This window comes from Medicago truncatula, chromosome 1, assembly GCF_003473485.1.
Source record: "Medicago truncatula cultivar Jemalong A17 chromosome 1, MtrunA17r5.0-ANR, whole genome shotgun sequence".
Lineage (NCBI taxonomy): Eukaryota > Viridiplantae > Streptophyta > Magnoliopsida > Fabales > Fabaceae > Medicago > Medicago truncatula.
The window spans coordinates 6,453,868-6,481,835 of NC_053042.1; the positions used below are offsets into that span (position 1 = coordinate 6,453,868).

General features: G+C 33.4%; 1 protein-coding gene across 9 annotated transcripts; it reads left to right on the plus strand.

Annotated features, from left to right (window-relative positions):
- Positions 1–421: 421 nt before the first annotated feature.
- Positions 422–26,860, plus strand: LOC11419210 (B3 domain-containing protein REM16). 9 transcript variants are annotated; one of them, XM_039832891.1, is made up of 5 exons: positions 17,523–17,630; positions 23,029–23,155; positions 23,902–24,556; positions 25,564–25,688; positions 26,264–26,860. In XM_039832891.1, the coding sequence occupies exons 2-5, from the start codon at positions 23,048–23,050 to the stop codon at positions 26,573–26,575; spliced, it is 1,200 nt and encodes a 399-aa protein (XP_039688825.1). In that variant the 5' UTR covers positions 17,523–17,630; positions 23,029–23,047; the 3' UTR covers positions 26,576–26,860. The 9 variants fall into 9 exon arrangements, with proteins under 9 accessions (XP_039688823.1, XP_039688827.1, XP_003589277.1 ...); XM_039832889.1 differs by lacking the exons at positions 17,523–17,630; positions 23,029–23,155 and adding an exon at positions 422–671; XM_039832893.1 differs by lacking the exons at positions 17,523–17,630; positions 23,029–23,155 and adding an exon at positions 423–671 and having other exon boundaries at positions 23,902–24,502.
- The last annotated feature ends 1,108 nt before the right edge of the window (positions 26,861–27,968 follow it).

The following is a 27,968-nucleotide window of genomic DNA, read 5'->3' on the forward strand; positions in this document are numbered from 1 at the left end:
GAAACTTCATGTCGTCTCTTAACATGACACTTCAATACCATAACCGCAAGACTTGATGGAGAGACTAAATTGATTGACATTTATAAAATTGAGAGACGCGTTGGCTATTTTAAAAATTTGAGGACAAAATCGACAACTACATCTAAATTCGAGGACGAAATAGTTCATCCACTCATAATTTTTTTTGTGCAACATGTCAAAAAGTTACGTGGATAATTTTTTATACTAAATTTGAACATATATAAGATTATTTCTATAAAATAATAATGTGTTCAAATTAATCTTTCAAAAATAATGTGTTCAAATTAAATAATATCTTTGATTTAAAATATTATTTTTGAACAAAATATAAACAAAAATGATATATCTTTCGGTTATTATTATAAGAAAAATGGACATTTTTTATTTATTCATTAGTTGCAAAAAAAAGGTTGGTTGAAAAGATGAAGTTAACCACTTAAACACATTACCTCGTGTACTGTTAAAGCAGCCTGGAACTTTGTTTCCTTTCTCTTGACTGACTTTGTTTGAATTTTGAAATGGGAGGAAGAGATGATGGACAAAACTGGGATGGAAGCAGATCTTGGGAAGAAGATATTTACTGGACCCATTTCCAGTTCATCCATTTCACCCAATTTCTTCAAACTACCACCAATTTTCAACAACAACTTGTAAGTCCCTTCTTCTAAAATATTCATATTTCTGTGTTCACTGTCGAGGAAGTACATGCACTATTTTTCATCGTTATAACTAACTATTTTTTAGAAAGTTTTGATCTTTTTATATTTATTTTTTTAGATACAGATATGCTTGTTTTTAAATAATGGTAGTCGTAGATCTGCTTTTCAGTTTGCATTGCAATAATTAAGTAGATTGTTTAAAAGAAAAGGGATTGATTAATATCTCTTTTTCAAGCAAATAATTATGTTTAGCTTTTGGTTTATTATTGTTGAGTGTGTTAAATTATACTTTTGGTCCCCTTAAGTTAATTTTCGTTTCTCTTTGGCCCCTTAATTGTTTTTCATTTCATTTTTGTTAGAACACCAACATAAGATTAAATAAGAGAACCAAAGTAAAACACAACGAACATACAATATTTGTTAACGCACTTCGGCCATTGTGCCTACCTCTGTGACTATAGAGCAGCTATAGTTTTGTTTCTATTACTGTGATGAACTAAGGTTTCAGTGTTACAAGCAATATATATAGTATTATTACTATGATTCAGTTGCCTTCTTTAGTGTCTTGCATATATGAGTCATACTTCAACAATTTTGATCCCTTATATTACAAATGTTAGAAAATTTGGTTTTAAGTTTTTTTCGTTTCGTTTTAGACAGTTTAGTCCTTCCTATCAGGGACCAAAATGTCTTAATATTTTAAACTTAAGGGATCAAATTGCAATAATGTTTGTAACTTAAGGGCCAAAAGTGTAATTTACCCTTGTTGAGTGTGACTTGAAATCTCACCATGTATCAAGAGAAGGAGGAAAGAATTATGAAAGAGGGTTTTGGTTCTGCCTCGCGTGCTAGGCATGTGAAGTTTGTGTGCTAGGCGCATGGTTTGTGTTTTTTGGCAGAATTTTGATTCTGTCTCATGTGGAGGCCTGCGGCCAGCTGTCAGTTTTGTGCTATACACGTCCAATCATGTGCTAAGCACGTGCCACGGGTTTCGGACCTTGATTTAAAGATTTTTCCCACTTTTGTGTAATCTCATGGAACCTAAGAATGCAACGTTGAGGAACCTTAGGACCCATTTGGTGCGTAGGATATGGTAGAGACATGGTAGAATAGAGAGTTGGATAAGAATAAGATACGACAGTGATAGAATAGACTTTTTTCTACCATATGTTTGGATGTACACATGATAAGAAATATGATGGACAACTACATGATGATCCTACCCCCAAAAAACACAATCATATAACCCCTTATAGCCATTTAGAGCTTGAGGGTCTTTGGGTGAGACTCCTGGGTTGGGAAACATTGTAAACACCTCACATGAGTGAAAATCTGTGAGTTTCTTGTTCATGGGAAGAGATTGGGAAATGAGTAGAAATTAGGTTGTTCTTGGAGAACTTATTGAGGTTAATTACTTTTTTCTCTTTAGTATATCTTTGTAAGAAACTCATTGATAGTGAATTGGAGAGCTCTCTCCCCCACCAAACATAGGTCATTGTTGGGCCGAACTGGATAATCAAATTGTAGTGTGTTTGTTCCTCTACTCTCTTTATCTTGCTCTTCTTGCTTTGATTGAGGTTTTGATTCACACTTCGTTGCTAGATCTAGATATGTTGTTGTTGCTTGAGACTATTTGGTTATTGGTTGCCATTGATACTTGCTCCAGGCATCTATGTTTATTTATGTGAGATTTGAGTCTGAATTCACAACAATTATTCTTTTCCTTGTTCTGCAAATAGTAAATCATGCACTTTTATTTAAATAAATTGGGGAAGAGGCAATTTTTTATCAATTAAATTGACACTGGTGACCATTTTAAATTTGTCCCCGATAAGATTTGAACTCTGTACATTGAGGTTACAAGACTAAGCTCTTACATTAAGTTAGCACCTCAAGAGTATGAAAATCCATGTACTTCTTTTTTTATCAACATGTAAACCATGTACTAGAGATGATTAATAGCTGTTTTTCAAGCAAATAATACTGCAAGCAAATAATTATTTCAGCTCAATGTATCTTTTAATTTCAGGTTAAAATTTATATTTTAATTGCAGGCACTTCCTAAAACATTTTCAGACAATTTAAAGAAGAAGTTGCCAGAAAATGTGACTCTTAAAGGTCCTAGTGGAGTTGTGTGGAATATAGGACTGACAACTAGAGATAATACTGTTTACTTCGTGGACGGTTGGCAACAATTCGTGAACGATCACTCTTTGAAAGAGAATGATTTCCTTGTCTTTAAGTACAATGGTGAATCACTCTTTGAGGTTTTAATCTTTGATGGAAATAGTTTTTGTGAGAAGGCAACTTCTTATTTTGTCGGAAAATGCGGACATGCTCAAACTGAACAAGGGGATAGCAAGGCAAAGGACAATAACACTTCTGCTTTTAACGCTGGTGTTGAGTCTGCTTCCCCCCAGGTAGCTGATGTAGTCGCTAAGACCACACCTGCTGCTGTTCCATCCCAAACAACCAGCAAAAGGACCAAGAAGAAGCCTGTTATTGAAGTTACGCCTGTCCAGACTAAGAAGCGAGGAAGACCACCAAAATCAGATGATTCTGGTGAGAAGCTACTACGTGATTTGGTGGCTTGTAACAAGGAACACTCAGGTTCAAATATTTCTTCCTTTTTCATTAACCTTTACTATATTTTACAAATTATTTAGTAACTATAACTAACATGTATATCTCTCCCTCTCTCTAACTAACTTGCTAACAAGCACTCTCCTCTTTATTTTGGCATTTCCCTTAATGTGTCCTATTAGAGTCTCTCTCAGTCAAGTAATCTCCTGTGACCATAATATTTCAACATAAACAAGTACAATTAGTTTTCATCCTTGTGAATGTTGGAAGAAAGGATTGTGATTTCCTTGAATTCCCAAGCTCGCCATTGCCTTTGATTTCATTCTAGGTCTCAATATTAATAACATGTATTAAATTAAAACTCGTCTGATCTTCCCTAGCAAACTGATACTTTTCAAGAAAAGAGTATTTTGCATTCAAATCCTTATATTTATGCCAGGGCTTATCCTCTTATTTAAAACTCATGATTGAACTGTTCAATTCCTCAGAGGCATCCACCCTGGATAGAATCAGGAAGGAAGATGAGAAAAAGATAGCCGAATCATTTACCTCCTCTTTTCCATATTTTGTTAAAATACTTAAAGCTGGCAATGTCGGTGGTTCACGTACTCTGGTGAGTTGTTTTATCTCTCCACACTTATCTTTAAGTAACTTGTGTAGTGTTTCATCTGCTTGAAAAACTGATCTAGTTGGAGTATAATATTGAATACTTGTTATATTGTAGAGAATCCCATATCATTTCTCTGCTGCACATCTGCCTGACTTCAAAATAGAAGTTACGCTTCGCAATTCAAAAGGCAAATGTTGGACTGTGAACTCCGTCCCATGTGCTAAAGGGAAAATAATTCACTCCTTTTGTGGAGGTTGGATGGCCTTTGTTCGTGATAATGGCGTCAATTTTGGCGACACGTGCATTTTTGAGCTCGTTACTAATTATGTGATGCAGGTTTATATATTTGGATCTGGAAAGGAAGGTGCTGACAATCAAAATGGACATGTGAAACTTGATAGCGTGTAGCTAGCTACTGTTCCATCTACCTGCTAACTTTCTTGTTTGAGACCTGTGCAGCTTATGCATGGCAGTAAATTTACGTTGTTTCTTAGTATATGTTTTAGAGGTCACCATTCACATCCCAATTAGATGTATCATCACTAGTAAAGATCATAGAATGTATTAATTATCTATTACGCCACTGTATTTTTTATTTCATATCATTGTGAATTTGTGATTATCTATAACATTTAGTAGTAGTGTATCTAGGACCCCCTAGCCAAGGGATGCAAGCTATTTAAGTAAAATTAATAATTATAAATAAAGTGCATAATATAGTTATGCAATTATATAATTGCTCCCTCCAACCTTAATTTTAAGCAAAAATGTGAAAGAAAATTGATATATTTGGTCCAAAATTTGAACTAACTGCATCAATTTTGTTTTACCTACTTTTGCTTATAATTTTATTTTTTTTGTTGCATACTATAGTTATTTCTAGGCTTAATTTCAGCTGGATTTGCAAATTCAATTAGTCGGAAAATGGAGGCATAAGTAAAGAGGATAAAAGAACCGGTAAAAATTACACTTGAATACCCTGGTAGACTATAGAACAAACCGGTTGAAATACCAAACTACAATGTTCGAGCAAAAAGGTAAGAAGGGAGTGTGAAAGTGAAGATGAGAGTGGGGGTTAAGGAAAAAAGAAGCGGAATTGATTGGATTTCCTTTTTTTTTTTTTTTTTAAGTTAAATATGTTTTTGGTCCCTATAAATATACCAATTTTTCCTTTTAGTCCCTCTAAATTTTTCCTTCAATTTTTAGTTCCTATAAAATTTTCAATCACTACTTTTGGTCCCTATTTTTAAGTTAATTTTAGTATTTTTTTTTTAATGAAATTATGCTGTAGAATATTGTAAAAATATTTTCCAAAGAAAATTAGAATTTTTTTAACAAAACATAAATTTAATATGAATTTTTAACCATAAAAAATATAAAAATTCATATTAAATTCATGTTTTGTTAAAAAATTCTAAATTTTTTGGGAGAGATTTTTAAAATATTATGAATTTTTATACAAAATTTTATTAAAAAAATATTAATTCTACATATGAGTTTACTTTAAAGGAGGGATCAAAAGTGAAGATGAAAAAAAATTTAGGGACTAAAAGTTAAAAGAAAATTTTAGAGGGACTAAAACGAAAAGTTGGTATATTTATAGGGACCAAAAGCATATTTAACCCTTTTTTTAAAAGCCAAAAAAAGAAATATATATTTTTTGAAAGAATTAAAACACAAAAGTTCCTGCTTTGATTGAAAGGATATAAAATTGAAGGATATTTATCATTTTATCTTATTTAAATAATTTTAATTTTTGTTTTCATGTGATTAATAAAGGATGTTTTTGTAAAATAACTCATAATTATTCTTCTCTATACAACATTAATTATATTTTTTTCTTTCAATAAATTAATTACTACATTTGTTCTTAAATTAATATAAGATATTTTAAATATTTTAAGGAAGTTGGTAGTATAGTACTTCCTGAGTTTCAAAATACATGTCCAAGTCAACCACTTCACATATGCCAATGCATAATTTTGACTGTTAATATCTTTAATTTTCTAAAGTAAAAAATTATAAAAATTTAATATTTTGAAAATATTTGTCGAGACAAATCAAACAACATCTTACATGCTAATATTTGTATTTATATATTAGTTAAAAAGTATGGTCAAAATAAGTCAAGTGAATAGTGCACATTGCAAAAATTGGACATGTATTTTGAAACGGAGGGAGTATTAAATTCGTTTGTAATTAATAGTATTGTTTTTACAATTTTATCATTTGAGAGAACTAGTTTATGTTTTCAACATAATGTTCATTGTTGATTGGAGAAAAAATGTAAAATAAATCGGGGTATCTTGGTAAAAAAATAATTAATATAGTTGAAAATATCAAAATGATCTTATAAAATTAAAAGAAAAAAAAAATTCTTGAAAGGATCTTATATGGAGAGGTAGTATATTTCTTAATTAATGTGAAAGTAGAAGAATTAATAAAAGCATTTTTGAACTAATGATATTAAACAAAGTTAGATTTGATAAACTTTACACCATTATTAAAGAAAGTTGTGTATACAAAAATTGATCTATCTGATTTAAAATTTTAAATTAGTTAATCTAACTTTTTTTATAGTATCGGAAGAAGTGGTTGTATTGAAGATGAAGAAGTTATATTGACTTTTGTTTATAAATAAGTTGACTATGATAAGGACTAAAATGAATGTTTCTTCTACTGAAAGCACATAAACAAAATTTTGCACTGTTCCGACTCATTTTCCTCTTGTACTGTTAAAGGGTTTTAAAGTCATATACCCTTCTTGTCTTTTCCTTCCTCAAACAAAAAGCTTGCAACTTTGAACCATTTCCACTCTCCGCTTCTGTTTCAAATGGAAGAAGATGGAAGTAGATCTTGGGAGGAAGATATTTACTGGAACCATTTTCAATTCATCCATTTCACTCTATTTCTTAGCACCTTTGATTTTCAACAACAACTTGTAAGTTAAAAATGAAACCTTTCTTAAATATTCATACTAATTTTCAACTTATTTTCTTTTTTCTTTAATAATTTAACTTGCCCAACTTTTAAATTTTGTTTCTTTTTACAATTCATTTAACTGCAGTTAGTTCTATTGAAGTAAGTTTTCAGCTTTTGATTTTTGGATATATACTGTTAAAGTTTTCATTTTTTTAATATTTTATACAGATAGATAGGCTAGAATGGCTTATGAACTTTGACAATAGTTGTAGATCTGTATGCTTTGGAAACACTTTGTTTAGAGCCTGCATTGCAATAATTAAGTAGATTGTTTTAAGGAAATGAAAAGCAATTGAATAAGGCGATTGATTAGTAAAAGGTCCGGAGTTCAAATCCTAGCAAAGGAGAAAATCATACCAACTAACGTACTAACATTTGTCATTAATTATTTTTATATTACGAACTCTGTAATTTAAGGTTACAAGGCTAAACTCTTTCCAGTGAGGCTAACACCTCAAGTGTACTTGAGATGATTAATAGCTGTTTTATAAGAAAATAGTTATGAGAAGCTCTTAGGTATATGTATATTCTACCAACATCTCTTAGACTCTTCAATTCAATGTATCTTAATATCAAAAGGAAATTTATGTTTTAATTGCAGGCACTTCCTAAAACATTTTCAGACAATTTAAAGAACAAGTTGCCTGAAAATGTGACCCTTAAAGGTCCTAGTGGAGTTGTTTGGAATATAGGACTGACAACTAGAGATTATACGGTTTACTTCACGGACGGTTGGCAACGATTTGTGAAAGATCATTCTTTGAAAGAGAATGATTTCCTTGTTTTTAAGTACAATGGTGAATCACTCTTTGAGGTTTTAATCTTTGATCGAGATAACTTTTGTGAGAAGGCAACTTCTTATTTTGTTGGAAAATGCGGACATGCTCAAACTGAACAAGAGGGTAGCAAGGCAAAGAACAATAACACTTCTGCTTTTAATACTGGTGTTGAGTCTGCTTCCCCTGAACAGATCATGGCTGATGCAGTCACTAAGACCACACCTGTAGCGGTTCCCTCCCAAAAAACCAGCAAAAGGACCAAGAAGAAGCCTGTTATTGAAGTTACACCTGTCCAGACTAAGAAGCGAGGAAGACCACCAAAATCAGCTAATTCTTTTGAGAGATCACATGATTTGGTGGTTTGTAACAAGGAACTCTCAGGTTAAAATATTTCTTTCTTTTTCGTTAACTTTTTCATGAACTATAACTAACATGTATTTCTCGCCCTCTCTCTAACTAACTTACCAACAAGCACTCTCTTTTTTTTTTTGGCCTTTCCCTTAATGTGTCCTATTATACTCTCTAGAGTGAAGTAATCTCTTGTAACCATAACATCTTCAACATAAACAAGTACATTTATTTTTCCTCCTTTGAATAACATGTATGAAAACTCATTTGATCTTCCCTAGCAAACTGATACTTGTCTAGGAAAGGGTATTTTGCATTCAAATCCTTATACTTATGCCAGAGCTTATCCTTTTATTTAAACTCATGATTGAACTGTTCAATTCCTCAGAGTCATCTATCGTGAAGAGAAAAAGGAAGGAAGATGAGAAAAAGATAGCCCAATCATTTACTTCTTCTTTTCCATATTTTGTTAAAATACTTAAAAACGGCAATGTTGGTGGTTCACGTACTCTGGTGAGTTGTTCCCTTTTTATCCTTAAGTATCGTGTGTAGTATTTCATCTGCTTGACAAACTGATCGTTTGGAGTATAATATTGAATTCTTGTTACATTGTAGAGAATCCCGCGTCGTTTCTCTGCTGCACATCTCCCCGACGACAAAACAGAAGTTACGCTTCGAAATTCAAGAGGCGAATGTTGGACTGTAAACTCAGTCCCATATGCTAAACGGGGAATGCTTCACACCTTTTGTGGGGGATGGATGTCCTTTGTTCGTGATAATGGCGTCAATTTTGGTGACACATGCATTTTTGAGCTCGTTTCTGATTATGTGATGCAGGTTCATATATATGGGGTTGGAAAGGAAAGTATTAACAATCAAAATGGACATGTGAAACTTGATAACAAGTAGCTAGCTACTGTTCCATTTACATGCTAACGTTCTTGTTTGTAAGACTTGTGCATCTTATGCATGGCAGTAGATTCGTGTTGTATCTTACAACTAGCTGTATCATCACTAATCAAGATTATAGAATGCATTAATTATATATTAGGCCACTGTTTTTTATTTCATATTATTATGAATTTGTGATGTAGCAGTAATGAATTACTACATAATATAGTTATTTCTATTTTGTATTAAATGGCAGAGTCAAATTGAACATAATAATGTGGGGGCAAAAATTATAGAAAATCAATGTAGATTTAGAATCAGCAGGGAGAAACTATTCCAGAGTTAGAACGTTATACATGATTCTTTACTTAGGAACAATATAATACTATATTAAACAATTTAATTCTCACAGATTCTATAAAAGGAGAATTAGGTGGTTTAACACTTTAATTTTAGTTGTTAGATTAAAAACATTAATATTAAAATTATACTCCCTTCGTTCTTAAATACATATTGTATTTGATTACATCACACATGTCAATACACAACTTTGATCGTTAATATCTTTAATAAAAAAAATTATAAATTTGATATTTTGAAAATATTCATTGAGATTAATATTTTAAATTGTATTTATATATTAGTTAAAAAATATAGTCAAACTAAGTTATGAGAACTGTGCACATTGTATTTATATATTTCTCGGGTAGTATTGATGCTTCACATGTAGTAGTTGGAGGAGGGTTGAGATAGTGTGTGGGAAACTGGGAAATTTTTTTTTTTCTGCCCTTATTTAATTTCAAAAATACCCTAGTTTTGAAAAAAATTGCATAAATGCCCTACTTTTCAGAAATAATTGGTACCTTGCAACCCCCACTTGCGGGGTACCTTAAAAAAATTTAAAAAATGAACTACCCCGCAAGTGGGACTTGCGGCCTCTTTTTTTTTTTTTTTTTTTTTTTTTTTTTTTTTTAAACTAAATAACTACACGCCTATTTTTTTTTTTTAAAATTAATAGGTTGCTACCCCCACTTGCGGGGTATGCTTAATTTTTTTTTTAAATTTTTTTAATACCCCGCAAGCCCCACTTGCGGGTTTGTTTTTTTTTTTTTTTTTTTAAATTTTAAAATAAAAAAAAATAATAAAAAAAGAAGGAAAAAAAATAATAAACATATTAAATATCATGATATCTACAATTATTATAAATGCCCGGCTGTCCCACACCCTCGTCTTCGACGATTTCTTCCGCGATTTACTTGAGGGTCATGTTGGTCTTCGTCGTTGTTATCTGCAGCTGATTGTATTTGACTACCATAACCCAATGACAATGACACATCGTGTTCCCTTGTTGGCCATCCCATATCCAGAAATTGATCACTAGAGTTCAACGAAGCCGGAGAAAAGTGAGATAATAGGTTTGTTGGTGTTGGTGGGTGGTTGTAGTTTTGGTTGGTGTACATTGGGTACTGTGGGTTGCTGTAGGGGGGGTAATTGGTGTTGGACGGTCCAGCTTGGTTTGGGTCATTATAGGAGAAGTAGTTGTTGTTGGATGCGCCAGCTTGGTTTGGGTCATTGTAACCATAAGTTGACTGATAATGGGGCTCATATGCATTTCTCGGGGAGGTATATGGTGGTGGTTGGATGATGTTTTGTTGGGGGGTGTCGAGAAATTCATACATTACAGAACCATGAATGTTTTGGGTTGTATGTGGTTGGGATTGATGATCTTGTAGTTGAGAAAAAATGTCTTGATCCCAAAAATCATCATGAATTGGTGTTTGGTTGTTGCGAATTTCAGGTTCATGTTCCGGCTCTTCTTCTTCGGCTTCGTCTGGATCTGAATTTGATGGGTTTGTTTCAATTGAAATCCTTAGACGTGGGTTGCATGTGGTTGTCAACCACTCAATATACGCATGAGTGTGGGTGAGTGATCTTGGCCGCATGCGTGGTAAAGTATGACTCCGTCGGTTGTCCCAATGTTCGCACTCTTGTGGAAAGCGATAACCATTTGATTTGTACCACGTCTTGAACCGTTTGTCTATTACATGGTACTGTGTCATGTCTCGTGGGGGCCCTGGTATTTCTTGTGGCAGACCAAATTGGAGCTTGACCCTATCAGTTGGATGCCATTCAACTTTGTCAAAACATATAAGGTAACTTGTTGCAGTCCACTCCCAATATTCTTCAGGCAAGTTGTGTGGAACATTCTTGTATGGTCTCCATTTAAACTAGCACAAGAGATAAGATGTAGTGTAAGGTTAACAATTTTGATATATATATATATATATATATATATATATATATATATATATATAAAGTCATAATTAAAAAGTCAATTATAATATTACATCATGGGGTAGTATGTCATCAAACTTTTTTCGGTAAGAAATAGTGTCATGGCTTGGATTTTCATAGTATCTTGAACCTGCACCTGTCCATCTAACAAATGATATAAACAATTTAGTAACTAATTTATCAAATAATAATATTAATAAGAAGTGAGAAAATGTGACGAAATAAATATTAAAAAAAAAATTGATCACGATTACTTTAATCCAAGCGGCCACTGGAGTGGGTTATCATTTTTCGGAGCGATATAACTCAACCGACAATATCCCCAAACTTGTAACAGGAAATGACATCCTGTTAGTGCTTTTACATTTGGGTGTGATGCCTCACACAAGCCACGATAAAGGTAAGTCAACACTGCCGATCCCCAACTATAGTTTCTTGTTAGATTAAAATCCATTAACAAATACAACCAGGAGTTGTGCACAAATAATCCAGTTGTATTAGGAAACAAGAACCCTCCAAAGAGGTATAGTAGGTACCTCCTAGTGTGTTGTATTTTTACCTCCGGAGGAGATTGTTCACTGAAGTTATTATCGACCAGATTATCCTTTAACCACGACAATGAGAGGGTAAAACCATCAGTTTTATTTGCTGGAGGAGTTATTCCCAACAATTGAGCACAAATGTTCCACGCAAGATTTGGAGGAGCCGTAACAAATGGTCCGCAAAAAGGTAATCCGAGTAACATATATACGTCTTCCAACGTGATTGTGCATTCACCCGTTCGAAAATGAAAAGTATGTGTTTCAGACCGCCACCTTTCTACAAGAGCGGTTACGATGTGTCTATCGATTTTGTAACGCCCTATTTGAGAAACCTCAAAAAATCCGGTTTGACGTAGATACTCTTCAATATGAGGACTTGGTATTATGTGTTGTCTAGTACGGGTGACGAGAGGTGCACCCTCTGCATCCTAACAAAAAAAATAAGAAATGAATACAATTAAAACATAATCAAAATATAAATTTAAATAGTTCAATGTATATTGAAATTAATATTGAACTATAATATTAAGAGTAGTATTAATAATTAAAAAATGAAAACGACATTAACAAATTAATATTTATATATACCCATCTTCTGATATGTTCTTCATTGGATCTGTGATCATTTTCCAACCACAAGTATGCCATTACTTTATATAATTTGTTTGAAATATTGGTTGTATGTGAGTGAGTAAGGAAAGGAATGTGAGTGAGTAAGGAAAGGATTGAGATAAGTAGAATATGTCTGAAGAGTTAAAATATAGTTCTAGTATTTATAATGTAAAGTTATGTGTAAATAGGGGAAGTAGTTGTGTGGTATCGTAATGAATGAAGTGAAGAATTCAATTCATATCTTTTACTAATTCAACACCTGCAAAGCAACAACACATGCAAAGCAACAGTCTTAAAATAAATATAGAAGTGACAACTGCATCAATAAATATAGAAGTGACTACTGCATCAGAAGCATGGTGTTCAACAAGCATGCTACTCAACAGTATCATATTAATCAAGTAAGATATGACTATTGCATGCAAAATACATTAATTTCTTGGGAGAAATTTTTCACCAAAATGACACATGCATGGTTGATCACGTGATGCATGCAGTTCAAGATGATGAAGACAATGATGATGAAGAACTCCTTGCCGCACAAAACGGTGACGAGAACGAAGAAGACGATGATGACGATCTGCCACAACTACCAATTTTACCAATTAGAGCTTCTTACAACCCACCAAGGTCCATGCGCAACGTCAACGATGACCACTCAACTGAACTTTACCATTCAATGGCTCTTCCGGTCGATCAAGGTATTGCCCCAGGGATGCAATTTCATAACAAGAATGATTGCATTCTCGCAATTAAATATTATCACATGAAAAAATCAACCGATTATATTGTGAAAAAATCAGATCCTGAAAGGTATGTCATCAAATGTAAAGATACAAAATGTGGTTTCAAATTGCGGGCCTCGTGGAGGAAAAAAACTGATAAATGGGAGATTGGGAACATGAATGATCATACATGTGTCTCAACAGAAATGACACAAGATCATCACAAACTTAGTTACAATGTGATATGTGAAAGTGTTAAATCACTACTATATATGGATGCCTCAATTACAGTGAAGGTTATAATTGCACACATCCGAGAGAAATTTAATTACACAGTTTCATACAGAAAGGCATGGAGAGCAAGGAATAAGGCGATTGAATCAATTTATGGTAATTGGGAGGAGTCTTATGAAGAACTACCACAGTGGTTGATGGTCATGGAAAAAGATTTGCCAGGAACAATAATTGATTTTCAATCAGACCCATCAACAGAAGTGGCAAATGAGACCGTCTTCAAGCGTCTCTTTTGGGCCTTTCGTCCGTGCATCTCAGGTTTCGAATTCTGCAAACCAATTGTCCAAATTGACGCAACTTGGTTGTATGGTAAATACAAGGGAACATTGTTGTTAGCTGTTGCGCAAGATGGGAACAACAAGATATTTCCCATAGCTTTTGCAATCGTGGAAGGCGAGACCAAGGAGGCATGGAGTTTCTTTTTGAAAAATTTAAGGCAGCATGTCACCCCACAAGAGAACATATGCCTCATTTTTGATAGACATGTGTCAATAAAGAGCGCGTATGATGATCCACAGAATGGATGGCACGATGCTCCGACAAGCCATGTTTATTGTGTCCGACACATTGCACAAAACTTTATGAGATCATTCAAGGATGGAGAACTAAAGAAAAAAGTTGCATGCATGGGTAAAAATCATATCTCTTTCCACGTAAATTCGACATTTTATTTGTTTAAAATGACACATCTAACTTTTTTCAAAACAATGCAGGTTACGCCATGAACATCCCTACATTCGAATACTACCGTTCTGAAATTGCTGTTGCAGACCGAAAGGCTTTAGCATGGGTCGACAATATTCCCAAACAAAAGTGGACTCAATCACATGATGATGGTCGACGATGGGGCCATATGACAAGTAACTTGGTAGAGTCACAAAACAACGTGTATAAGGGTATTCGAGGACTTCCGATCACAGCTATCGTGAAAGCATCATATTACAGGTTGGCGGCCTTGTTTGCTAAAAGAGGACATGAGGCAGCGGCAAGGGTAAATTCTGGTGAGCCATTCTCTGAAAACAGCATGAAATATCTCAGGAATGAGGTGATTAAATCCAACAGTCATCATGTCACTCAGTTTGACCGGGATCGATATACCTTTTCCGTCCGTGAAACCATCGATCATAAAGAAGGATTGCCAAAGGGAGAATACAAAGTGGACCTGCAAAATAAATGGTGTGACTGTGGACGGTTTAGAGCGTTACACCTACCATGCTCACATGTCATTGCCGCATGTTCTAGCTTTTGTCACGACTACAAGACTTTTGTCGATAACAAATTCACGAATGAGTGTGTATACGCCGTATACAACATCCACTTCGACGTGGTTCACCACCAGACATATTGGCCTAATTATGAAGGACCGAAGGTGGTTCCCAACAAGTTAATGCGTAGGGCAAAGAAAGGTCGTCCACCAATTACTCGCATTAGGACCGAAATGGACGATGTGGAAACTGAGAGAAGATGCGGTGTTTGTAGGATGCCTGGTCATTCCCGCAAAGATTGCATCAATATTAGACATCAGTAGAAATTTAGTCTTTATTTTGTTTATAGGATGTCTAGTGATTAATATTATTATTATTATTATTAATAATAAAATTTAAAAAAAAAAAAAAAAAAAAAAAACCCGCAAGTGGGGCTTGCGGGGTATTAAAAAAATTTAAAAAAAAAATTAAGCATACCCCGCAAGTGGGGGTAGCAACCTATTAATTTTTAAAAAAAAAAAAAAAAAAAAATAGGCGTGTAGTTATTTAGTTTAAAAATTAAAAAAAAAAAAAAAAAAAAAAAAAAGAGGCCGCAAGTCCCACTTGCGGGGTAGTTCATTTTTTAAATTTTTTTAAGGTACCCCGCAAGTGGGGGTTGCAAGGTACCAATTATTTCTGAAAAGTAGGGCATTTATGCAATTTTTTTCAAAACTAGGGCATTTTTGTATTTTTGGAATTAAATAAGGGCAGAAAAAAAAAATTTCGGAAACTGGAGGAAGATTAGTGTGTGGAAGGATGCTTGGTCAAGGGAGAAGGACAGTTATAATGTAACTAGTATGATAAATTCAAGTTTGCAAAATTTGTATGCCTCGGATCTTATTGAACCAACACTACTAGAAAAAGCAAAATTAGCGAGGGAAATTAGTAACGGAAAAAATGAAATTCCTCACAAATTTCTTGGTCGCAAAATTTAGTGACGGAATTAAAGAGGGATTTCATGTTTTCCCTCACTAAATATCCCTCACTAATTTTTGTTTTTTTAGTAGTGCAAATAGGACAGAGTGGAGGAAGAGATTTATTAAGAAAATTTCAATGTTAGGGATGCTTCTAGTATTTTGTCAATACCGCTTTATAAGGTGGTGGATCAAGAAGATATAGCAAGCTCAAAGTTTAGTCCCACCGAATTTACAGTGTAAAGTTTGGATATTACTACGCTAAGGAACAGTTGATGGACAATAGCGAATACTGAAAGGAAAACTATGTGAAAAAGCTATGGGGCTTGAAAAATGAGTGTAATCTACTTGACAAAGACTTCAACATAGAGAGGTACAATGCACAGATAAATGTGTCTTTTGTGAGTATCTACTGATGAGAATGATTGACATGTGTTTCTTTGAATGTAGGAAAGCGCAAGAGACATGGATGGAAGTGGGTCTTTGGATGATCATAAATGGCCGAATGCATAGGGCAAATGGATTTAATTCTCTATTTGTTTTTATCTCACAGAATTGTTGACATCTAATCAATCGAGCATATTTGTTATAGCATTATGGTGCATTTGGAAGAGGAGGATTAAGAAGTTATATGAAGAGGTTGATACTCGCCTGGCGATAACTCTACCCACAGCAAGGGATCACTTGTCCGAAAACATGATAGTAGATGCACAATCCGCAAGAGGGATCTGTCAAAATCGAAAACACAACTGCAACAACAAAAGAAAATAGCAACGACAATAGAACTTGAGGAAAATGGAGCGAACATTAATCAAAGTAGCGGGTATGAGTTAACATAGTTGGACAGTTTCCGATGACAGGTGAAGTCAAGTGTAACCAGGTTCAAGCAATCTTTACAGATAAAATTGTTTGTATGTGTGTTAGGAACGAAAAAAAGGTGAATTCATTTGTGCTCAAATAGTGTGAAAAAAGGCCAACCAACACCTCAAGGAGTGGAAGTATAGGCCTACGTCAAGTGCTTTTGTGGCGTTTGAATTTCAGTTTTACTCGAGTGGAGTTAGAACTAGATAGCAAGCTAGTTGTAGACGACATTTCGACTAAATTTGCTCACAATTCAGAAGTTGGTGTTATTGTAAATACTTGTAGGAGTTTACTTTCAACTCAAGTTCGATTCATTTGGTTCATGAACCAGGTTCAACGAATCAATTATCAAATCGAATCTCGAACTATTTTCGAGTTGGTTCGATTCATTGCCAGCCCTAGTTGAAACTGAAATGATTTTGTGTTTGGATACATTTATGTAAAATTGAATTGAATTTTAAATATCCTTGTAAAATCAAAAAAACAAAAGTTACAAATCATTCTTTTAAATATAATGAATTATGGAGGCAAAACCAATTATACTTGAAACTATCAAACATATTACAATCAATTGTAAATCTCTAAAATCAATTTTAAACCCCTAAAAAATACAACAAACCAAACATATTAAAATTAAGGGTTATATATGTTTTTTGTCTCTATAAATATGTCAACTTTTCATTTTAGTCTCTCTAAAAAAATTCTTGTCCCTCAAAAATTTTCCATCTTCACTTTTGGTCCCTCATTTAAAATAAACTCATATGTAGAATTCATATTTTTAAACATTGTACAAAAATTCATATTATTATAACAATCTCTCCAAAAAAAATTAGAATTTATTAACAAAATATGAATTTAATATGCATTTTTATATTTTTTACGGTTAAAAAATCATATTTAATTTATGTTTTGTTAAAAAATTCTAATTTTTTAATTTTTTTTACGATATTCTACATATTTGCACAATTTCATTAAAAAAATATAAAAATTAACTTAAAAGTAGGGACCAAAAACTAAGGAAAATTTTAGAAAGATTAAAACGAAAAGTTTTGTATATTTATAGATACCAAAAACATACTTAACCCTCAAATTAATTCTAATCAATTTTGACTGAACATAGACTAAAATAAATGTTTCTTCTCTTGCATCAATAAAATTTTGTACTGTTTTGAACCAAAGACATTTCTACCTTTCATCTTCCTCGTGAACTGTTAAAGGGTTTAAAGCCTTACTCTAGCTTCGTACCTTTGAACCCTTTCCCTCTCTCTCTTTGAAATGGCAGGAAGCAACAAATCTTGGGAGGAAGAGATTTACTGGAACCATTTTCAGTTCATCCATTTCACCCTATTTCTTCATAGCACCACCAATTTTCAACAACAACCTGTAAGTACCTTTTTTTTTTTTTTCTTTCTCTTTCTTTCCTACCATGTTGAAAATTAAAAATGAAACCTTTATAAAGTGATCATCTTTGGATTTGGATGTTGAGTACGTGCACTTGTTCATACTGCTTTTCAACTTTTTTTTTCTTGAATATTTTAACTTGCTCACCTTTTAAATTTTGTTTTTTTTTTTTTTTACAATTGATTTAACTGCAGTTACTTCTGTTGAAGAAAGTTTTGAGCTTTTGATTTTTGGATGGATTTTTTTTTTTGCCATGATTTTTGTAATTAATACACATAGATATGCTTGTTTTTGACATTAGTTGTAGATCTGTTTTCTTTTTACTGTTTGCTTTTGAGACACTTCGTTTAGAGCTTGCATTGCGATAATTAAGTAAATTGTTTAAGTTTCTGTTTGGGAGTTTGGGGAGTTTGCAAGGAGGGGATAAGGAAGTGAATAATGAGATTGATTAATAGCTGTTTATTATTCTTTTCCTGGTTCTGCAAACACTATCTGTGTAAATGTACTTTTTAAAAAATAAAAAAAATTGCTAATTAACGTGGCATTAACTAGTATGAAGCACGGACACTCCTCGGATGAAATGTGTCGCGGTGTCAGACACGTGTCGTGTCCGACATCGAATGACACCGACACATCTAATTAAACTGTATTATGTGATTTTCTCAAATAATTAGCGATGTCGGCGTGTCAGTGTCCGTGTCCGGTGTTCGTGTCCGTATCCGTGCTTCATAAATGACTATATTACAACTGCCTGTGAGGGAATTTGAGTTTTGTACCTTGTTGAGGTTACAAAGCTAAGCCCTTGCTACTGAACTGCCACCTCAAGTGTATGTAAATCATGTACATTAGATGATTAATAGCTGTTTTTCAAGCAAATTATTATGGTTAGCTATTAGGTATATGTATATTCTACCAACATCTGTTACGCTCTTCAGCTCAATGTATCTTTTAATCTCAGATGGAAATTTGTATTTTAATTGCAGGCACTTCCTAAAACATTTTCAGACAACTTAAAGAAGAAGTTGCCAGAAAATGTGACCCTTAAAGGTCCTAGTGGAGTTGTGTGGAATATAGGGCTGACAACTATAGATGACACTGTTTACTTCACAAACGGTTGGCAACAATTTGTGAATGATCACTCTTTGAAAGAGAGTGATTTCCTTTTCTTCAAGTACAATGGTGAATCGTTGTTTGAAGTTTTAATCTTTGATGGACGTAGTTTCTGTGAGAAGGCAGCTTCTTATTTTGTTGGAAAATGTGGTCATGCTCAAACCGAACAGGGGGGTATCAAGGCCAAGGACACAAACAAGTCTGTGGAAGAAATCGATACTGCTTTTGATGCGGGTGTGGAGTCTGCTTCCCCTGAGCAGCTCATGGCTGATGCAGTCACTAAGACCACACCTGTTGCAGCTCCCTCCCAATCAATCGGCAAAAGGATCAAGAGGCCTGTTAATAAATTTACGATTGTCCTCGGATTACCTAAAGCAGCTACTTCTCATAAGAGAGCACATGATTTGGTGGCTTGTAACAAAGAACACTCAGGTTAAAAAAATTCCTTCTTTTTCATTTTTTTTGTTGAAAACTCGGTATCCGGCCCAAGGACTGACTAATCCGAGGGTCCAATCCTGCCATCCACTTGCGGGGGGGTCCCATTTAAAAGTCAGAGCAAAGCTTTGTATGGACTAGCCCACCAAAGTTGGCACCGGGAGGAATCAAACCCGAGACCTTGAGAGGAGCACACTACAAAGTCCCAAGTCTTTCCTTTCCTTTTACTATATTAATTATAAATTATTTTGTAACTATAACTAACATTTATTTCTCTCCATCTCTCTACTAACCCGCCAACAAGCACTCTCCTCTCAATTTTAACCTTTCCCTTCATTCTGGGTCTCAAAAAATGTATTAAAACTTAACGGATCTTCCCTAGCAAACTGATACTTGTCTAAGAAAGAGTATTTTGCATTCAAATCCTTATATTTATGTCAGAGCTTATCCTTTTATTTAAAACTCATGATTAAATTGTTCAATTCCTTACAGAGGCATCCATCGTGCGTAGAAGTTGGAAGGAAGATGAGAAAAAGACAGCCCAATCATTTACCTCCTCTTTTCCATATTTTGTTAAAATATTTAAAACCGGCGATATCAATGTTTCACGTACTATGGTGAGTTGTTCCCTTTTGTGATTCTTTATTTACCTCCCAAATAATGTCGTTTATCTCTCTGCCCTTATCTTTAAGTAATTTTGGTAGTGTTTCATGTGCTTGAGAAACTGATCCTGTTGAGGTCTAATATTGAATACTTGTTACAATGTAGAAAATCCCATATCATTTCTCTGCTGCACATCTGCCTGACTGCAAAACAGAAGTTACACTTCGCAATTCAAGAGGCGAATGTTGGACCGTGAACTCCATCCCATATGCTAAAGGGAAAACAGTTCAAACCAACCCATATGCTAAACGGAGACCAGTTCACACCTTTTGTGGGGGTTGGGTAGCCTTTGTTCGTGATAATAACATTAAATTTGGCGACACATGCATTTTTGAGCTCGTTTCTGATTATGTGATGCAAGTTCATATATCTGGGGTTGGAAAGGAAGGTCTTGACCAGCAAAATGGGCATGTGAAACTTAATAGCATGTAGCTAGCTAGTGTTCCATTTACCTGCTAACATTCTTGTTTATGAAAAAGAAATCAATTTTCAATGAGGATTTTTATTGTAAGAGTCACAAAAGACTTGTGTATTATATGCATGTTAGTAAATTCATGTTGTCTCTTTACATCCCAGTTAGTTGTATCATCAGTCATCACTAATGTATTAATTATCTATTACACCGTTGCATTTCGGTTCATGTCGTTGCAAAATGTTGGTGATACGATCGATCCAAGTCGAGTTAGTTATAGAATGTGGGGTAAAAATTATACTGTCATAAAAATACTACTTGTACAAAAAAAAAAATTGCATACTTTCAAATTGATTTTTGCCCCTCAAATTCTCCACAGATCTAATCTTAGTAGGACTTTTGCAAGGTAGTCGAATACTAATTTTAGTTGAAAAATTCCTACAAACTAAAACTATTCCAAACTGGAATTATAGGAGAAAACAAGGGCACCTAAAGACGCTTTTCATTATCTTCATCAACAACCTTGAAAATTTTGGCAATGATTTGTTGCCTTTCATTCATATTCCTGTTCCTAACATCAACTTCCTTGTGCTACATTCTGTTTCCTTTTTGGGGTTGAAAAGTTTGCATGATACTTGTTTGGTGCCTTGTTCTGGAAGGAAAAAAAAACAGTGAGTTGAAACCAAGTTAGGAGGAAAACTTGAGCAGTGGATAAATTATGAGGGGGGAGGGAGGGGTTGCTGCCCATGGCTGCCCCCCTCTAGATCCGTCATTGGTCTATGTAATCAATACACTCTACTAATCAATACAGCAAATTAACACTAATTCTAACAAAAAATCCTTTAAAACACCAAAATTGCCTCACGATTTTACCACACTTAAACTACGGTGTGACTTTAACTTCTCAATTATGTCCCACTTAATTAGTGGTGTTGCTTTATTCTTTCCAGAGCCATAAAGGATCTTTGCATACTACTAGTAATTATTTTTTAACTCACCTTTTGGTACTTTGAATAGTCATATAGAATAAAGAGAGTAAACTATTAAGAAGAAATAAGAACTGACTTCACAAGCACCAGTCTACCACATATTGATAACATCAGCTTAGCCTTCCAAGTAGATAGTTTTTCTGTATGTAGAGCATCCTTTCACAATAGTGGGTCGAAATAGCGACCCTTTCACTAAAGAGCATCCTTCCACAAGACAACCTTTATTGAATTTGAGTAGTACACATCAAACATAATAATTTTTTTTTTTTTTTACATACTTTCATTTCACCCATCATGAAATATTATCTCCATAAGTTCATGAATAAAATTAGGTTTGCTCTCATGTACTTCAAAAAAGGTTGTTGGTATAAAATTTTCAAATTTTGCTTTTACTTCCAATATATTTTTCTTTCATTTTTGGTCTTTAAAATATTTTATGTCCTTGTTTTTAAGTCAAATCATTTGTATCATTCAATTTTTCTTTTTATACAGTCATGTTTGGTATGTTATAAAATTTTCTCTTCTGAAAGTTTAGAATTTTTCAACAAATGATGAATTAAATATGAATTTTATGTTTTTGGACACTTAAAAGTTAATATTTAATTGATGTTTTGTCAAAAAAGTTCTACATATTTTTGGTGATGATTCTTACAATAATCTAAAAATTTGTGAAAAAACTCGATCAGAAATATAAAATGTACACATGACCTGACTTAAAAGTAAGGATAAAAAAATGGTGATGAAAAATTATTTGAATGACCAAAAATTGAAGAAAAAATTTAGAATGAGTAAAAAAAAATTAAAAATTTATATGAATCAAAAACTTATTTAACTCATGATAAAAGTTGATCACAACGTTTAGGTTGTTTCTAATTCATCAGGTATTTTTTTATTCAATACCTAAAACTTTCATTTGAATTGGACATATCATATTAGATAACATACTCATTGAACAAATATGATTTAATTTAACATAAATTTTGAAAGAAAGTTGGGTTAACTATAATGTGTGTTTGATATGATAAAAAGAACAAGAGATTGAACATGACAATTTCACCTGCACTGTTTTAATTTTAAAATTATTCTTTTGGAATTGGACAAATTGGTGGGAAGAGATTGAACTGTTTTGATTTAATTGTATCTTTGATTGATATCGTAATAAAGTGGATCTAACTTGACGAGCTCAAACCAAGTGTAGCTCAAATAAGCTCAACATTTTTTTTAGAAATTTTTAAAAAAAATATTGCTCTTATACGTAAGGCTTAAATATATTTTTAATCCATATAAATATTTCAAGTCTTCGATTTAGTTGTCCTAAAATATTATGTAAAATTTATAAAAAAAGTAAAGTATAAAAAAAAATAGGAAAATTAAATCAAAAAATTTAAATATTTATAAAAATCAAAAACATATTTAACTCTCTAATTTAAAGTTTCAACCCATTCAAATTCTTCTGCACCTAGGTTGACCTATGACATAGACTAAAATGAATGTTTATACTCAACACAAAGTACTACATTAATAAAATGTTTGTACTGTTCTGAAACATCTCTCTACCATTCATCTTCCTCGTGAACCGTTAAAAGGGTTTAAAGCCATATACCCTTCTTTTCTTTTTCTTCCTCAAACAAAAAGCTTGCAACTTTGAACCATTTCCACTCTCTGCTTCTCTTTAAAATGGAAGTAGATGGAAGCAGATCCTGGGAAGAAGATATTTACTGGAACAATTTTCAGTTCATTCATTTCACCCAATTTCTTCAAACCACTGATTTCCAACAACAACTTGTAAGTACTCTCTTCTTTCTTTTTTCTCTTTTTATTTCCTTCCATGTTAATAAAAATTAAACCTTTATAAGGTTTTCATACTTGGGTGTTAAGTATAATACATGCACTTCAATATTTGAACTTGCCCATCTTTTCAATTTTGTATATTTTTACAATTCCTTTAACTGCAGTTAGTTTTTTTTAAAGAAAGTTGAGCTTTTGATTATTTGATATATGCTGTTGAAGTTTTCTTTTTTTGCCATAGGCATTAATATGCTTGTTTTTATATTATTGGAGTAATGGCTTAGGAACATTGACATTACTTGCAGATCTGTTTTGATACACTTTGTTTTGAGCTTGGATTACAATAATTAAGTAGATTGTTTAATAGCTGTTTTTCAAGCAATTAATTATGTTTAGCTTTTAGGTTTATTATTCCTTTCCTGTTTTTGAATGCACTATCTATGTAAATATGTACTTTTTTTAAAAAAAAAATAAAAAACTAAGGGGGGAATTTTGATTATGGCCATTTTCAACCGTCACGAGGGGATTTGAACCTTGAAGCTTGAGGTTACAATGCTAAGTTCTTAACACTGAGCTAGCACCTCAAGTGTATGTGAATCATGTACTTGAGATGATTAATAGCTGTTTTTCAAGCAAATTATTATGGTTAGCTATTAGGTATTGTATATTCTACCAACATCTGTTACGCTCTTCAGCTCAATGTATCTTTTAATCTCAGATGGAAATTTATATTTTAACTGCAGGCACTTCCTAAAACATTTTCAGACAATTTAAAAAAGAAGTTGCCAGAAAATGTGACCCTTAAGGGTCCTAGTGGAGCTGTGTGGGATATTGGGTTGACAACTAGAGATAATACTGTTTACTTCGTGGGCGGTTGGGAGCGATTCGTGAAAGATCATTCTTTGAAAGAGAATGATTTCCTTGTCTTTAAGTACAATGGTGAATCACTCTTTGAGGTTTTAATCTTTGATGGAGATAACTTTTGTGAGAAGGCAACTTCTTATTTTGTCAGAAAATGTGGACATGCTCAAACTGAAGAAGGGGGTAGCAAGGTAAAGAACACAAACACATCTGTTGAAGAAGTCAATACTGCTTCTAATGGTGGCGTTGACTGTGGTTCACCTGAGACATTTCGGGTTCGGCGTCTTGACAGTATAAGAACACCATTAGCTGTACCTGTCAAAACTACTGATAAAATGACATTAAATGCTTTTTTTGAATCTGCTTCCCCTAAGGAACTCCCCGTCTACTTTCCCAAACAACCAACCGGCCAAAGGACCAAGAAGCCAGCTAATGAAGTTACACCTGGCCAGACTAAGAAGCGAGGAAGACCGCCAAAAGAAGGTAATTCTCGTGAAGGAGCACTTGATTTGAGGGCTTCTAACAAGGAACACTCAGGTTAAAAAAAAAAATTTCTTTTCCATTAAATTTTACTACATTAATTCCAGCTTATTTAGTATCTATAACTTTCTGATGTCATGGTTTTTGTGCTGCACATGCTATGCTATGAAGTTTGTAAAAGCTTAAGAAGATAACTCCATGTTCATTGCGCAAACTAGTTTTTTCCCTTTTTTATAATGGTCCCAAACATGGTTTACCAGTATCTTATGATACACACGAGTCCTTTCTTAATTATATACTAAACTGAACCCAATTGATACGGACATCTAGTGTGTATCTATTTGGACATGAACCTCATCTTGAATCCTGATTCACCATGATGCATTTTGATTAATTCTAATGAATCAGTACCTAAACTCAGAGTAGCCGACCAGTTTTTTTTTGTCAAATTTGTATAACCAACCACTTTTCTTTGGTCATTTGATTTATGACATCAATCAAGAATCATTTTGAAGTTTATATATAATGTATCGCCTTATTATTTTGTTATGTCACTTGTTTTTACTTAAAAATGACATACTTTCTGATAGGGCTTTAACTTTAGCAGATGACATAGACCTGGGTGACAGAGTGAATAAGCCCAAACCGTAGACAGTTTATGTAAGGAGAAACAGTAACAGAGAGAATGATGAGGTGGCAAGGAGGGAAAGTGAGAATTAGTGGATTACTTGAGGATTCAGTTATATGAGGTGGGAGTTGTGGAGAGGAAGAGGGTATCGAGGAAGAATCATTGTTTTGTTTGGCCATAGAATTGAGTCTTTTCACTGTGTAGAGCATTGCTCTTTGGGTTGTAGGGATTTATCGTCAAATAAACACTCACATTCCATTTGCAATTCCCGGTTTCTCTTTAATTTGCTTCTGTTATTATAACTCATCCGATCTTCCCTAGCAAGTAGCAAACTGATACTTGTCAAAGAAAGAGTATTTTGCACTCAAATTCGTATATTTATGCCAGAGCTTATCCTTTTATTTAAAACTCATGATTGAATTGTTCAATTCCACAGAGGCGGCACAGTCAAGGTTATCGTCAGCAAAGGATGAGAAAAAGTTAGCCCAGTCATTTACCTCAACTTTTCCATATTTTGTTAAAATAATCAAAACGTTCAATGTCGATGGTCCACGTATTCTGGTGAGGTGTTCCCCTTTGTGATTCTTAATTTAGCTCCCAAATAATGTTGTTTTATCTCTCCGCCTCTATCTTTAAGTAACTTGTGTAGTGTTTCATTTGCTTGAGAAACTGATCTTATTAAATTAAAGCATTTCTCCTTTTATGTATGGAGGATGGTAAGCATGGATTTAAGTATTTAAGATGTGCACATTACCAGTAAAAGATGATTTCAATGAAAGTTCCATCCATAATTCCATCCTACTTTATGAGTCAATCTTGGTAGATTTGAGCTATGCTTGTACTTGCACTTCAATACATGTTGGAGTGATATTTCAATACTTTGTGAAGATGCTGCTTGACAAACTTCTAAACTACTGCTATGACATTTACAAATTGATTTCTGTGTAATTACTCTGTTGTGTTTCTCTAAGAAGTACCAATTGTATTTGTTAGTTTTTTGCCTTAAAAGTTAATATTTCCTGTTTTAGGTTTATTGGTCGTATTATTTGTTGTGAAACATTTTCTTCATATTCACTGTGCCTAGCATCAACACTGAAGCTCTTGCTAATGCTGATTTTATAATTGATATAATGCAGAATGTACCCCATCAATTTTCCATAGCACATCTTCCAAACGGCAAGATAAAGATTATTCTTCGTAATTTGAAGGGAGAACAGTGGACTGCTAATTCTGTTCCTAGAAGTAGAGTGCATACAAGTCACACTCTATGTGGAGGATGGATGTCTTTTGTTCGTGCCAATAACATAAAGCTTGGAGATGTCTGCGTTTTCGAACTTATAAATGACTGTGAATTACGTGTTCGCGTTGCTGAGGTCGACGAAGATGGGCTAGTCTCCGAGGTTCAAAAGGAAGGTATTGATCATCAAAATGGCAGTTGTGAAACTTAATAACATGTGGCTAGCTACCGTTCAATCTACCTGCTAACGTTCTTGTTTATGAGACAGATGAATCAATCTCCGACGTATCATCATAAACCATGTTATGCATGTATTATGATGGTAAGAGTTGCAAAAAGATTTGTGCATTTTATGCATGTTAGTAAATTCATGTTGTATCTTAGTATATGTTTAGATGTCACCATTCACATCCCAATTAGCTGTATCATCACTAATCAAGATCATAGAATGTATTTAACTATCTATATTTATTATGCTACTGATTTTTAGTTCATATCATTGTGAATTTGTGATTGTCTATATAACATTCAGTAGGCTCGTGAACTGTTCGGCAATGTCTTTGGCTAAGAAATAAAAAGTGCAATTAAAACTAAATGTCTTATAAATAAGTAATGAGGGAAAAATTGAGAAAATATGATTAATGATGCATTAGAATGATAAAGCTATATTTGATTTGAATTATTTTTACATTTTCTGAAACAACCAGTATTATGAAATATTCTTTCCATTAAGTTCATAAATAAAATTAGGTTTTTTTTTTTTTTTTTGTGGTGGCCGGGGTTTGAACCCCGGACCTTGCATATATAAATGCATTGTTCATACCAACTGAGTTAAGCTCACGAGGACAAAATTAGATTTGTTTACAACATTTAGGTCGTTTTGAGTTTATCAGTTTTTTTTATTCAATACCCATAAAACCTATCAAATTTGATAAAATGCTAATCGAACCAAATTATTTTTTATTTTTTTTTGAAGAAATCGAACCAAATTATATGACAACACAATTTTTTTCCCTTCTTTAGTTGAATTGAAAAGTTGATTGAAATGGGAATATAATTTATTCACCAATTTAATTTTCATGAATTCTACAAGCAGAGAGTTACTCGAGAAAAAATAAAATAAAGGGCAACCAAGTAATTGAAATCAAGTGGTTAGTGAACTTTACTAAATAATGAATCGTTCATAAGAACATGAATTCTAATCATGGATTGAACAATTCTCGGTCACGCTACTTCACGATCAAGTAAGTACATGCCGGCATTGCCCACTAATATTTAAAGAATAATATTGTTATCATATTATTGAAAAATTGAACCCTCGACTTTTCAATTATATGGATCCTAAATGATAAACAATAAATCAACCAGAGTGTTTTTCTTTTCACACTTGAGTGGACCATCTGTCCCATCCTCATCCTCATACTATTCACAAAGTGAATCCTCAATACTCATGTTATGTGGATAATCAGTAACACGCAATTAGAAAAAGATATTCATCTTCCTCTTCACATTATTCACAAAGTGAATCTGTGGTACTAGTGTTATATGAATAATCAGTAACACACAATTAGAATAAGATAAACAGTAAAACAATTAGAGTGGCT

Bases quoted from the DNA above. Each gene is read 5' to 3' on its own strand.
- LOC11419210 (XM_039832889.1), top strand. From the start codon at position 540: ATGGGAGGAAGAGATGATGGACAAAACTGGGATGGAAGCAGATCTTGG. The intron at 672-23,901 runs GTAAGTCCCTTC...TTTTAACTGCAG, and splicing joins CCAATTTTCAACAACAACTT to GCACTTCCTAAAACATTTTC. The intron at 24,557-25,563 runs GTTAAAAAAAAA...TCAATTCCACAG, and splicing joins TTCTAACAAGGAACACTCAG to AGGCGGCACAGTCAAGGTTA.